This window comes from Erigeron canadensis, chromosome 3 (assembly GCF_010389155.1).
Source record: "Erigeron canadensis isolate Cc75 chromosome 3, C_canadensis_v1, whole genome shotgun sequence".
In the NCBI taxonomy this organism is placed as follows: domain Eukaryota; kingdom Viridiplantae; phylum Streptophyta; class Magnoliopsida; order Asterales; family Asteraceae; genus Erigeron; species Erigeron canadensis.
Window position 1 is genome coordinate 11,565,656 of NC_057763.1, and position 15,821 is coordinate 11,581,476.

Genomic DNA, 15,821 nt, shown 5'->3' on the forward strand with positions numbered 1-15,821 from the left:
ATCCTATAATAGAATTTTTTTTGTTGTAAAAAAAAAAAAAAATACAAAAATATCAAAGTTGGAGTAATTTTCAATCCATTAGCCCAAATATATTTTAAATCTTCATAAAATTAAATAAAATCCAAACCCCACACAATTTCAACCTGCTTTGATTAGCATATTCGTATTTTATTACACAAGCAAAAAGTAAGATATAAAGAAAAATTAATCATTTTTTGAGAACAAATTCTTTTTTTTTTGTACTTTAAAATTTAATTTAACTGTCATGTAAGGAAGTTGAAAGATCTGCAATTTAGTAATAAGTTGATTCCTTTTTTTTTTTTTTTTTGCAAAAATAAATAAATAGTAGAATGAGTGTTTCTCTGACAGTATTGACCTTCAATTTACTTGAAGATCAACCAGAAAATGGTCCAAATTGTTGGGAAAAAAGGAAAGATTTGTGTGTTAGTGTTATCACTAGTTATTCCCCAATTATTCTTTGCACTCAACAAGGTAGTGAGTCCTTTTGCTTTATTATATATATATAAATAAATAGATATAGATCTTTGAGAGTTATTTTAATCTTGAAAAAGATTTGAGGGTCTTGGTTATTTTTTGTGTTTTCCAAGATGGGTTTGTTTCTTTCTGGGTTTTGATGCTGAAAAATGGAAACTATTTTATTTTGTGTTTGTGTTTATATTTACTTGATAGGTGTGAAGTCTCAATTAGAGTATCTCCAACAATGCTTGCCAGGTAATATTCTTGTGACTGTTTTTGTGTAAGGATTAATTATTATTGCCCCTAGTTATGATTCTGCCGATTTGATTGAACTTTATTTAGAGGGTGTTTCAGAGTGCATTTTGAAGAGATTATTTGATTATCATGTTTGCAGAACTTTGATAATCAGAAAAAAGTTTTAGAGAAAAGAGGTGATTGCCTGCGGTACATGCTTTTCAAAAATGCCATTTTGAAAACACAAAGCCAAACGCCCCCTAAATCAATCCCCTTTTATAGCTTGAACATCTAAATCAGTGATGTTTAAGTAATGATTTTTTGATTATGTTTTGACCATGGTGAAATGATTGTGATGCTTGCTAGAAAGTATTTTAAAACATCTTGCTTCTTTATGGTTTACTTACTGTCAAAGTGGACTGAAACAAGTTATATAGTGAAATGTCTTTAATTATGAGTATGGTATCTATGTTGCTTAAATTCTTTGTCGCTCCATTATCAGTACCTTATTAATGAACAACTTGTGAATGCAAATGTCAGAAGTAGTGTTTGACTGTTGTCAAATGTATAGAATACAATATACTAAGATGATAATCTTTAATAATCTGCAAAGAGAGAAATCAAATTGAGTGGTTAAAGCTTGAAATGCTGCAAATATAAGTTGCAGTCTTAAGAAGGTATATGAAACTAGAATGTGTTGCAATTTTCGACAGACTGGACTCTTTTTGTTTCAAATTCTTAAGTTCCTCTGTTAATTACAAAAAAAAATAAAAGAAAAGAAAAAAGAAAAAACAAAACGGGAGAGTGAGAAACAGCCAGCCGTCAATACTTGTGAACATATAAAGCCATAGTAGCCTTTAATAATTTAGATAAATACACACTCGACTTGATCCCACTCCTATACGTTCTGTGACTTGGACCCTTAAATCTTTCTGCATGTTAGTTCTTCTGCCATCACTTATCAGAAGTCCGATTGATTTGGAACTTTAGATATTTGCCATTTTTGTGGCTCTCAGATATCTGATACTTTCTTTATCCCAAAAGGATTGCAATATTTGATTTACAATATTATGTGATAAAAGCAAGAAGCTTTTCATATTAAAATGCCTATATGCCTAATTGAAAAGTGGGATTGTTTTTGTTTAACATACAAGGTTATGATCAGTTCGGGATTTCAAGGAAAGGAACCGAAGATGTAGCTGATCAATGTTGCACCATTTTTTATGACAAGGAAAAGGTAATATAGTGTGTACTCATCTGATGAACTTTTATAATCTATTGCCTTTTTTCTAGCTTGTGATTTCTTTTTTTTTTTGGTCGTTTTTTTTTAATCAAAGGTGGAATTATTAGAAGGTGGAACATTTTGGTTGTCGGAATCTCCTTCTGTTCCTGGAAGCATGTCATGGGGGAGTGTAGTCCCGTGCATTGCCACATGGGCAATATCCTTGTCAAGCTTAGATGTAGTTATCATCAAATCTTGATAATATGCAATTGAAATTTCTTGTGTCATTGAGTTACTTGGATATGCCATGTGCCCATTCCAGGTTGAGTAAGGGGTTAAAGCTGGTTCAGCTTGAAATGGCCACCTGTAGTACAGCTCAAAATGGGTTTGATTTGGTTTTGTTGACCGGTAAACATTTTTTTGATAATATTGTATATGTAGTTATTGTGTAAATTATGAATCCATAAGCAATTTGGAACCATTTAGGAAGCTGCACACTTTAGAGATAGACTTTGTGCAGTTTTCAACCCCGATTGACAACAAACACATTTTAGCTAAGGTTTTCGGAAAATTCGGAAAATACACAACCAAAAGTGATCCATTTATAAGTAAATGGATCAAACTTACCAGCTTCAGTCACTATTGTTTCTTTAACAAAATCTGTACACATTTCAATTGAAAGGAATTGAGCCCCCAGGTTTTTCATTTCAAATAGTAAATACGAACATGGATGAGTTCAGTCCACGTGCCCGTAGGCGAAGTGCGTTGCTGACATGGCAGCACATTGCATCATTACCCCCTAGCTTGCCAGTTGTATATTGTGGAGGTTTTAATACACAAAAAGAGTCGACCACCGGACGCTTTCTTCTGGGAAGATCAAGGTAATTATACAAGTATTGATCTTTAAGCACCATATGTACTCTATATTTTCTCTTTGATGGAAAGGGCTTGGCTTGTTTTCAAAAAAAAAAAGAGATACAGTTTAACTTTGACCTAATTAAGTTTGACTAATTACTAGCTTTAAAAACGATTTTAATTTATCCAATTTTTTGAGAATCCATTAGAAACGACGTACTACTAGTATGGGTTTTATATATCTCTAGAATGTTCATATTAGCCTTTAGTTTGACCTTACATTGCAATTTTTCCAAATTATTCAGAGAGCACGGCGCTGTAGGTGATATGAGAGATGCATGGCCCAATGCTCGGTTGAGGAAGAATGTGTCTCTTATACGCACATATCATGGATTTAAAGGTATCTGTTTTAATAATTTGCACCGAACCCAAGTAAGCTAAACCTCTAAGGGTGTTATTACTTATTATAAAGTTCATTGTGACCCATTTTGTCCTGAGATCCAACCTACCCGACCTGCTCAGTTTACGGCTTCTAGTATATCTCCTTTTATTATTATTTATCTTTTTGTGTGGCTTTAGGTAACAAACAAGGAGCTGCTGAGTTCTTGAAGTTGATTTTCCGGGCACTTTGCCTGTGTTGGGATCGTCAAACCCAAGATTTGCACATAGACTGGATCCTGTTTAGAGGTCGGTCGCTAGTGCCTGTATCTTGTGAAGTGGTAAACGATAACATTGATGGTCATTATCCTTCATCTCATTATCCCATCTTTGCTGAATTTCTGCTTCCAAGAACAGTTCGATTGCTTGATCCACCACCCGTTGAAGATGAAACCTCCACAGATACTTGATGGTTACCTTATTATGACTTTCTTCGCCTTGTTAAGTTGTTTAATTTTCCATTTATATTCAGGTTTCTTGTTAGCAAAAGTCACAACCACCATCGCAAATTATATGCAATTCAATTAAATTTGTTCCATTTTATAACATTATTTGAATGACTATTTACTCAAAAGAATAATATATTTTTGTGAACTGTTATCGGAACACCGAACGCATATACACCAATTACCCAACCTGTCCATTTTTCCAACTCTAATTAACAAGATTTATGGGTGTTTCTTTCCAAAATCTAAACCAAACATATTACCTGTGTCATGTTAGCTAGTCATCAACAGATAATATATGATGTTCACTTGGATTGCATTATATGTCTCGAAACAAAGGCTCATAATCTAGTACCATCTGGTAACATCAACATGATATCAAAATTTCTATCACATTGGCAAAAAGGGCAGCTAGTCTAGTACGATCTTGTTAAAACTTGTGATTATACCAAAATATCAGTTTTAACAAGAAGCCTGAAAACTAAACCAGGAGGTTAATAAGATATAATTACATCGACATGAATGTAAAAAAGTTGATTGCATATATAAACAATCTTGCTAGCTACCATTAAACAAATAAACAACACTAATAATAAATTAACTAAATTAATACCCGATCAGTTACCGGGTTAAAAGATAAATTGATATATGCATCATACATTGCATAAAATATAAAGAGAAAAAAAAAAGTAACATATAGTTTAATTGTAAAAATGAATGTTTAGTTTTGTTCATTGATATTTTTATGAGTCTCACAAAATAATATTTTTTTTTTTGACATGTTTACTGATATGAAGTTTAATATGATAAATTGAATATAAAGTTCAGATAAAATTTTACACACGTGTAATTTTGGGTATATCAAGTTAAGGTTGTTAATTCTTAATCTAACCTTATACCCAATTTGAAGAAAACAATTTTAGGTCAGGTGTCTCAACCTGCCAACTCACCAATTTGATTTTTTTCAGGTTAGTCCGGGTTGGGTCCTTGGGTTGTCAGGTCCACCTAGTGGTGTACAAAAACCGATGTTTATTCAACCCTAATCGAACTCGAACGTGACCCATTTTTTTGGTCAATGGGAACAAAACCGGGTTTGACCTAATCCAACCAGGTTTGAATCCGGTTTTCGGTCAAACTTTGACTCGGTATTGACCAGGTTTGACCAGTTTTTTTTGACAAAAAACCAAGCCCGACCCGATCTCAACCCAGTTTCAACCCGATAAAAAAATCAAAAACCCAAACCGGTTAGTAACCACTGGGTTGGGTAAAACCCTGTTGTTGGCCAGTTTTGGGTTCAGGTTTCAACCCGATTTTTTGTACACCTCTAGGTCTACCTTCCAACCTAGAAATATTTTTATATTAGTTTATCTATAATTAATATCGATTTGTTTGACACAAAACCAACACATTTAACATTTCAACCCGTCAATCAATTTGTCTAGAAAATAACTCATTTGACTAAATTGATCGAATACCAATTAATTTAACCTAATAACCCGCAAACCTACAGATTGACCCGAGTTGGGTCTTGGTTGTAATTTTTGGTATGAAACTTTAATGGGTAGAGTTAAGGTTTAAGATTTTTGAGATGGTCCTAATTGATGAACGTATGTCATGTCATATATATGAAGTGAGTTTAATATATATATTTATATATATATATTTGTTTATAAAGTTTTCTATGAATCTTTATGTAGGCTAAAATAAACTCTTATTGATTAACAAAACGTAATTATAAATTTGAGAAAAATTATACACTATAAATAATTACAACTTCGGTATTTTTAAAGATTTTTTTTGAAAGGATGAGGATTTGTAAAAATCCCTCTTTTAAGATATTGTAAAATATTCTAAATATATAATTATGCATGAACAATAATGGTAGAGTACATAATCCCACTTCTTTGAAACAAACTTTTAAAAACCCTATGTTTAAAAATCTATACTCTCTTATAAAAGAAATGGACTCCTCCTTAAACTTTTAAAAAATTGATATGTCTAATTTACCCTTTATCTTAATACATCCCTATTTCTATTCTATATAATGTGACTAAAATCGCTTACAAAAATTTCAGACTTTATTAAAATTCTCTTTGTTCGTCAAATATTTTTTTGTTTGTTATATTCAAAAACTATCATACAAATAAAAGTTCTAATTAAAATATTTGATTTGAAATTAACATTGTCACAATACCTCGAATGCTGTCTATTTTTTCTGCTGCGACACACGGACACCCATCTAATATAATTACCAATATATTTGTTTTTTTTATTGAACTTCATTAATGAAAAGATCTTTCTATAAGTAAATGTCAATTCATTTTCAAAAATAGTCTCAACCAATAAAAACAGAAGAAAATAAAACCATCAGAATCAGAAGCGAAAAAATTAATTTTTTTTTTCTCAGTTCTACCGGCAATCTACCAATAAACTAAAACAACATTATAGCCTCTATTGAATGACACGTGGCTCTGTCTTAAAACGGAAAGTGTCCTTTTAATTATATACATTAAAAAAAAATTAATTTAATATTATAATTGTTTTCTTATCTATATCATTCTCTAACTTCTCCATAAAGTTTCTTTCCCTAGCTATTTCTATGTTTCCTTATTTATGTTGGTAGATAAGAATAATACACGTATGATACTAGAATAAATCTTTGCAATGCTTATATATACTGTCCCGTTTTTCCATTAGAAAATAATATTGATTTTTAAGGTTTCAAAGACGTAAAGTAATAAAGCCACAACTCTTCGATGAATTCTGAAAATCACTTATTCTTAAGATCCCAAAGAGGTATGTTAGGTCCAGTTTTGCTGAAGACTAGAGCCTCTCCAGTTAAACTGGAGAGCAGAAGAATTGCATGAAATATTTGAAGTCCAGTTGCAATATACAGTTTATGCAACTGAAGACTTCCTCCAGTTGAAGATTTGAAGATCACACCTGAAGACATTCCAGTTGAAGTCGAAGACATCAAGTGGAAGAGAGAGAATGGCAATGCCAGCGAAGCCTAGTTGTCATTCTATCAGATCAATGGACTGGAGACCATCAGTGTAAATGCACTTACAAAGCTTTACACTATTTACGAGGAGGACCTTTTACTTTACATCCTTTTACCCGGACAATAATCTTGTCTTTGGTTAAAAGAGCATAGATGTAAACTGGTTGAATAAAGTGATATTCTGTCTTACTTTATTTAGCATATATAAGAATTAAATATTAATTCTTTGTGTGCTGTCAACCATATTTGTACGTCGAAGTTGGGATCCCAATGCTCAACCTTCAACTATAAATAGAGGTCCTTGCACAACCAAGAATCAACCTTTGTAGATCTTACTTTGCAATATTTATAGTGAACTTGTGTAATATTCTCTCAATCGCTAAAAGGAACATTTCACAACTTTAAGTGTTTCGATTGTTTAAGAGAATTTCCAAGTATAGATCAATTGTATTTCATAGGTTGTTAGGATATTTACATTCGTGTATTATCTTGGTTCCGCAACAACCTTGTATTTTATTTAAAGTCAATAAATAAAATACACTTGAAAATTACATATCGTCTCACCATTTATTTACAAGTTATTTACATTATTGCATTGTTATTTACTTATTATATTGTCACCTAAATAAGTAAATCTTCCAGATAACCTGATACACTGTTCACTATAACTGGTCACGTCCAGATCTAGTGAACGTGTTGCAAAGTAATCTTACCATCGACATAGAGGTGTCTTCAGTACTCATTTATTATATAGTTGGGACTTACAAGGTAAATTATCGTACATATTTTGATATTAAATTATTATTGGTAGTCCAAGGGTAGGTTATTTATAGTACAAACATTTAAAAAAGTACAAGGATTTTTCTCTTCTTCTTTCGGATCTACGACCACCACCACCACCACCACCATGATCCTCCAGCGATGGCGACCATCTCCGGCGAGACTTACACATGTGTCAGGTTCTTTTTCGGGTAGATACGGTACGAGTTAGAGGCCCTCATCCATTCTAAGCTGACCGTCAAGAGACGCATATGGGAATTGTATGGATTTGATGGGCGGCGATCCAATAGATAGTGACGGTTTGCTACGGTACGGGCGAAACCCTTGCTGCCGGCGCCATGGTTGGGGTGGTCGGAGATGATGGTGGCTGGTGGTGGTTGTCCCGTGAAGGAAAAAACCTAGAAATTCTAAACCCTAAAATGCTAAAAAAGTTGTACTTACACATGTGTATGTCTCGTCGGAGATGGTCGCCGTCGCCGGAGGATCATGGTGGTGGTCGGAGATGATCATGGTGGTGGTGGTGGTGGTCGGAGATGGAAGGAAGAAGAAGGATAAAAAACCTTATACTTTTTGTAACATCCCAAACTTTTTATGTTTGACTAGTTGACCTTCCGTTAGTCAACGTTAAGTTTCGTTAAGTTTATATGCCCTTTATGGGATTACGTGATTAAATGCTTATGTGTTTAATATGATAGGATCGATATGTTGATTAATAAAAGTAATTGAAGTAAAGTTAAGTAATTAAGTGCTTGTTAGAATGTTAAGACTCCCGATAGAGGTTTAAGTTAAGAAAGTCAAGTTTAGAAGTTGAGGGTCCCAAAGTGCAAGGTTAGGAGTTGATGGCCAGGAGTTAAGGAGCAATTAGGTATCCCTAATTGTCACAAAATTCAGTCCTATACGGGAGAAAACCTCCAGTCTTTCCTCCCTCCCTCCCCAAAGCAAAGTTCCCTCCAAGATTTCATTGTTTCATGCCGTATTGATCAAGTTTTGTTAAGATCTTGAATCCCCTAAGTCATCTACAGGTAATATATGTAAATTCCCTTTGAAATCTGATCATATATGTTATGCAAGTGATTTCGATCGAGGCCATAGGGTTTGGGTTGGGTTAAATATTTGATTGATCGTTGATTTCATGTTTTCGGGTGATCAAACGATTGCTATATGTAAGCCAATGATTAAAGGATCAATTGATTGATTTGAGTCATCAATAGTATCATTAAAAAGGTCAATTTTATGTCCCTAGGTCGGGAGGGTTTGAGATCGAATGGGAATCGTTTAAAGCAAGTTTAAAAATTGAGTTGCTGGTCGGCACCCCAGGTGCGACGCACCACTGCCCAGAATCTGAGTTTTTAGTTGATTGGTGCGACGCACCACTAGGGAGGTGCGACGCACCTGATGTCCAGTTTGTACAAAACACTTCGATTAGCTTATATGTCGATCTTGTACTCATTCTAGGTAGTCGGGAGCACTTAGCAAGCACTGTAAGATTCTTATAACTGGTTGGTAAGCTGTACCGAGGTAAGATAACATCTTTTGTCACCTGGTGGTACAACAAAACAAGTTTTTCATAAGTAAAACCTTCCAAACGTTTATGTATGATTAAAAGTAAAGTAAAGGGGGTTATGGGAGGTTGATATAGGATATGATGCTTACCTTTCTATGATGAATAACATGTATATGCAGGTTGCAAAGACATAAGGTAAGTTCTCATATTATGGAATGATGATATGCTTATGAAATGTGAATATGATATGATGCCATGTTTATGTTATGTGATCATAATACGATGTTATGCTTAAGCTAAATAATCATGATGTAATGATATTCTTATGTAGAGTTAATATTTAATGATGACATGATTATGATAGGTGATTATGGAATGATGATATGATTATGTAATATGATCATGAAGTGATGATATGTTTATGATATGATTATATGTGTGGCTTGATCACCTAGTCACTAGTCCCATGAATCTGATAGTTGTAAAGCTAGTGCATACGTGGTCACTTGAGTTGCTCCTTGTGGCATAGTTATGTTTGTTTATTCCGGGTGGAGTAACTAACCACCAATGCATAAAGGCATAAACGGTTTATTCAGTTGGAAATGACTTTGTCTTTCCTAATGACGCCGATGGACTGCTTATTGGTTACCCATCATTTCAGGTCTGAGGACTCCCTGTATGGTCTATGACCGCCTACACACAACCCCACATCCCTAAGTATATGTGGCTTATGTCACATAGCCTACGTCTAGGCAAAAGAAAAGTAAAGAAATAAAGAAAGTAAAGAAAGATGAAAAGCAAAGCTTTATGATGATAGGCACATTTAGGACTACGATGAATTCCTAATGTGTTATGCTATACGATGCTTATGATGTTCATGATGTTTCTTATGTTTATGATGTTTATGATGCTCATGTGTTATTAACATATAACGATGATATGATTTTGTTAATATATCTAATTGGCAAATGTTTTCAAATATGTTATTCTTACTTAGCTAATTTATTAGCTAACACTTGCTCTTTGAAAATGTTGTGCCATCAGATTAGATGAGTTTGGAGCTAAAGAAAGGATAGCTTGTTGAAGATGGGTAGAGACATTAAAGACGATAGCATTTATGTTCTTGATGCTTAAACTACCCTTAATCTTTTGTTTGGCTACTTCATTTACGATATTATGATTAAAGACTATGTAATAATGCTTGGCATTTATGTTGGTGCCAAGACTTGGATTTTCTTTTATTATTTCGATGATGCATATAGTAACACCAAATGTTTTCAAATGTTTCATCTGGTTACGGATGGGCAGATTTATATGAGATCCTTTTCCGCTATTATTAAATGCCGTTTGGCGAAAGTTTTTTGAAAATCCAGGTTTTTAAATGACGAGTGTTACACTTTTCGTACTTTTTTAAATGTTTGTACTATAATTATCTTTCCTCGTTAGCCCAAAATTAATAATTATGATTGGATGTTTTGAAAAAAATACTACATATGTGATCATTGATTTAAAATATTTACTATTATTATTAATAGTAATGATTTTCTTGGTTATTATTATTCGTACAGTATATTGATTTTATATAATAGGTAAATTTGATAGAATGTAGGTTGTTGATATCTTCTGTTTGATGATAAGTAACTCTGGTACACAACAAGTGTCTAAGATTATTATGTAGGTTATTAAAACATAATAGTTTGATGATAATGTTGTCCATAAGCGAACAATATGAAAAATTAACATGTGAGTGTTTTTAACCAACTTGAGTGTGTAACAACATCATACTCACATTTACCATTTATCAAATACATATATAAAGGAAGGTGATATTAGTACCATATTATTCGATAAAATTACTACGTAGTAGTATATTGATTTGTAGTCTGGAGGAAACCATACACTTAGCAAAAGCTAAGTGTGGGGGAGTTCGAGAATCAAATTGCTGAAGAAATCAGACCTCGGAATACGTACAGGAGTCATGAGCGTCGCAAGAGACATTCCAGCGCCGCTGGGAATGCATCTGGTGTAAGTCCCTTGGGCATTGTACTCTTACCTAACCGAGATTGACTTAAGGATATGTTGAGGTGCGAAAATTCCTCGAGATAACCCACGGTTTATATATCAACCTTTAGATGATATATATATATCACTATATATATATATCTTTTTGCGAGATAGTAAACACTCTGGGAATGACTCTCCGGATTCATTTTACCAAACGCGTGGTAATCTAAATCTACGAGCCGTTTGGGGGGCCGGGTGTGTGTTTGCGGTTCGTGCACGAGACAAGTATTACCCACAAGAAAACCATAAGTGTTTGCGTATTCTTAAGTTCTCTATCTAGGATTTGCTCGTTTCCTTCTCTACACTCTTGTTCGGAACACGCATACACACACCCTCTATTTATAGGCAAAGACTAGGAAACACGCATATGGGCATATGTGTGTTTCTAAAGACGCAGGTCCAATGTCATTTGCGTGTTTCTTTGTCAACGTCCATTAGGGTTTTGGCCGTTTGCATGTTTCCCTGAACACACAAAACAGTTTGAGTGTTTTTGTGGTCAAGCATACTTTTGCTTGTTTCCACAAAAACTCTCAAACCATTTGAGAGTTCTTGAGAACAAGCATAGATTTGCTTGTTTCCTAGAAACTCTCAAATGACCATTTGCGTGTTCTTACTTGAACAAGCAAATCTTTTGCTTGTTCCTAGGAACCCTCAAATAACACTTAGGATATGGTGAGTAAATGTCTTTACTGCTGTCAAGACGCAGAATTGACATTAACTCAACTAATGCTTTAACTGCTGTAAATCTACGCAGAACTAGCATTAGCCTTCGACAACATTTCAACTGTTGTGAATACGCAGAAACAACGTCTTCTATATTACCTATTGGAAGTGTGTACTTAAGATAATGTTTATACTGCTGTAAATACGCAGAAACACAATTATCTTAACTTCCCTTTGGAAGTACATTAAGTTAATATCTCAACTGCTGTTAATACGCAGAAACAATATTAACTTAATGACTTTTTACATGTTATGTCTAAAACCTGCAAAATACAAATTATAAGCAAACATATAAACATAATTGGATCTCAATTGGCTCAACAAAATATGACAAGGTAATATTATGGACAAACGATAATTACAAGATAATTACAAGACTTGAACTTATAAATAAATATACTTCACATATCTATAATGCTCATGTCATTAAGAATCATGCACTAAAAGTCTCCCCCTTGACATCAACATCTAGATATGGCCTTTAAGTCTTCGTTTGTCATCCTAAGTGGTGGCCAAAAACCCTATTCAAAAACTTCAGGTGTTACACTAGCTGGACTCCCCCTCATCCTTTCAATCAACTTAGTAGTTCAAGACTGTTTTGAGTCTAACCCTCATTGATTGTCTATCTCAACCCTGCCTTTTGCGATGGTTGTTTGTAGAGATAGCTCATATGATCCCTTCTCCTTTGGATTAAGTAGGTCAAGTAATGCATTGACATATGCACACTTGCCTTTAGCTGAAGGGTCTATCGGTTCTTCAAATATGCTCTCGTACTCGTCAAAATTGAAGTATGCAGCAATGTCGTCCAGTAGCTCGCTCCCAACTTCTTCCTCAGTAGCTGGTCTGACCTGAGTACCGACTCCTACTCCTCCAGTCGGTTGTTCCTGGAAACCAACCATGTTTTGGTCAAAAATCACCTAAGATAATTTACGTCGAAGACTTAGATTAATTAAGTAACCAAACTTTCGTTCGTGAGGTTGTGTGCTTGTAAAATGTGTTGAGTTGCAAAGATGCGTTGTTAAGAAAGACTTTTGACAATAGATTATGTCGACTAAACAATAAAGAAGGTTATGATAATCGCAAACTAATGTAAATTATGCAAAATATGTTAAGATAAAGAAGATATCGAGAAAGAATCAAATAAGTAATGCGTAAAATAAAGAGTAAAGAGCAATAACACCGATATTTGTTGACAAGGAAAAGCCCTTAATCCTTAGAGGATCGCCGGCATAAAAACCCAGGAGGAAACAATCGATCCTGCCTTGTTCTTTATTGATTTGTATTGAAATGATTACAAAGGGTGGAAGTTGGTTGATCGATTTTTCTAAGTGTATAAGCAACGAAGAAAGTAATATGTAGTGTGTGTGAGTATAAGTGAATTATAGCAGATGATAGTAAGTGCTTAGGATCGATCAACCTCCTTCTATTTATAATGCAAGTGCTAAACTAACTATCCGTTATTGTAGGGATCTTCCATATCTTCAGTTCTTGAACATTGGTGAAGATCTTCCCTGGTCAAGTGACCGTTACTGTATTTCTCCTCATGCAGAATTCTACTTGAAGTCCGATTATGTTGGAGGACTAAGTCTTCTTTGCGTGTTGAAGAGATTCTTTGCGTGTATGCTTGATTTTATATCGTTAGAGGTATTTCCCATGTGTGATATTGATTATCTTTGATCCTGTATGTTTGACTCAAGAGGAAATAATAACATGTGTAACAATACGTTAGTATATCTTCCGAATGTTCTACTGTGTCAAGATCCTGAGATGTCAAGATCCTGGGCTTTCAAGATATTGGTACTTGAAATTTCAGGCATAACAATTGTCCCCAAAGTTATTTAATAAAATCATTTTTATTTGAATAACTTTGAAGTTTCTAGAGAAAGCTTTGACCGGAGTCAAATGGTAAAATTTCCAAAACCATTCCACGGATAAGACGCGTGTAAAAAGGTAAACAAGAGTCTTGACACGAAAAAAATAACTACTTGACGGTTCAATATTCTGTCTTTTACCCCTCTATATAAGTCAACACTTCTACTCATATGTAAATCATCAATAACTTATTTTTTTTTAAAAACACAAATCTTCATTATGTCTCTAAAATCGCTAGGAGAATTTCTACAAAAGGTGTGTTCAAACATTTTTCATTTGGTTTCTTTTTTCATTTTTGCTAATGTTTATTTCTTAACTTTATATTTCAGTCTCTTGCCGACCTCGAAGATCAACAAATCGCAAAGGACAAACTAAATGATGATATCATCAAGTCTTTAGAGAATCTGCTTAAATCACACAAAGAATGTTCGAAGACCGAACAAGAAATGTGTTCAGAGGTCAACAGGGGTTTGAAAGCAAGAATCGAGATATTGGACCACACTCTCGATGCCACACAAGAAGAGCTTAGAGTTGCTAGAGAAGAGATGGCAGGAGGTTTATTCTCGACGAGTTGAAGAGAATCAACCCTGATTTTACTGGGAAATTCATCTGTAGGGAATTTCTATGGGCGATGAAGGATATAATGCAAAGGCCGGAGCCCATACCCTTTTGATATTAGTAATAGGAATCGTTAGGGGTAGTGCTTCGTAGAGAAACAATGTACTAGGAGGGGCGAGATTGATCCAGAGTGATCAATCATGGTTGTAAAAAACTGCTTTTGAGTAGTTTGATGTAAATTTTTTTTTGAATGAACATTAGTCTTTCGATCCATTTTGATTTTTGTTTAAAAAACCAAAACTGTTAATGAGGGTAAAATAGTAAAATGAGTAATTAATATTACTGCACTGTTTGTTGGGTAATCATGATTTTTGACTTACTAGACAATAAATTCAGTAAGTAGTCAAATCAACACAGTGATTAAAGATAAGATATATGCACCTTGTGTGAGCGATTAAGATCCCACTTGGTGGCTATGATCTTTGCTCTGCAGTATGTTTAATAACTGTTGATTTCCACTTATGTTTGCATTAAAATAATACATAGGTGTGGAATCGAATAAGATCTTGGTAGGAATTAAAATTAAGAAGGGACATTCTCAATTTCAGTTTATTTCGTAAGAACACTGTTGTTCTAGATATTAAGGGTGTCTTAACATCTTGAAATTACTTAAGAGGCGTGGTTAGCCCATTTCGAATGTTCATTGGACAATGATGGTGTGGTTAGCCGAATCGGGAGATCAATGATAACATTGATAGCCAACATAATTAATTTCGATGCCTTGGAATTTAACCCTTCAACCATCTAATTAATTTGTGCGACCTGGGCGATTTAAGAAAGGTGTATGCCTTTAACCAATAGTTGGCGTTAGAGCCATCCAGTAGAAATTCCATAATGAAAAGGTGAAGACCTTTAACCAAATGTAGGCGTTAGAGCCGAACATTGTCGCATGTTCTTGTACATATGATTGTTGATATAGATTCGTGTAAGTCCCTTTGCCACCGGATCACACGAGATTAAGTATCTAATGTATAAATGCGGAAAATCTTATACACTAGCAATCAACACAATATATGAACACGAACACAAATATGAATAAACTGGAACCGTATATTACTTCAGTAAATGCAATTACAAGTAAATACCAAGTTCCTAAACACAAGAATACGAAAGAAACAAAAGCTAGAAGATTAACCTTAAACCTAAGGTTTAATCTCTATTTATACTAATATAAATGGACTTAAACGGACCTAGTATGTCATCGGCCAAGACCTTGACTCGACCTGGTCAAAGGTCGAGCTCGACCTAGTCAATGGTCGAGCTTGACTTGGTCAACAGTCAAGGTTGACTTTATTTAACACATGATTAACATTCGACTTTACATAAATGAAATATTCAAACTACTTTTCATGAATGTTGTTGTCACTAGGAAATGCACCAACAAACTTCCCCTTGACATCAGCATCTTAAAATCTTCAGCAGTCTTCAGAATCTTCAGCAGCAGCGATATTCCAATCTTCAAACAATCTTGGCATAAGACTTGTCTTTTAACAACTGCTTCACCATTAGTTCATACTGTTGAACTAATCTAACACTGCAACCCATAGTCTTCATTCTTTCCTTTCTTAACATCACAAGATCTTCCTT

At 34.2% G+C, this 15,821-nt stretch overlaps 1 protein-coding gene across 1 annotated transcript; it reads left to right on the top strand.

Annotated features, from left to right (window-relative positions):
• The first annotated feature begins 323 nt into the window (after positions 1-323).
• Positions 324-3,777, top strand: LOC122592597. The gene is made up of 7 exons (XM_043764870.1): positions 324-492; positions 691-732; positions 1,866-1,948; positions 2,049-2,150; positions 2,600-2,814; positions 3,094-3,188; positions 3,368-3,777. The coding sequence occupies exons 1-7, from the start codon at positions 351-353 to the stop codon at positions 3,634-3,636; spliced, it is 948 nt and encodes a 315-aa protein (XP_043620805.1). The 5' UTR covers positions 324-350; the 3' UTR covers positions 3,637-3,777.
• Positions 3,778-15,821: the final 12,044 nt, after the last annotated feature.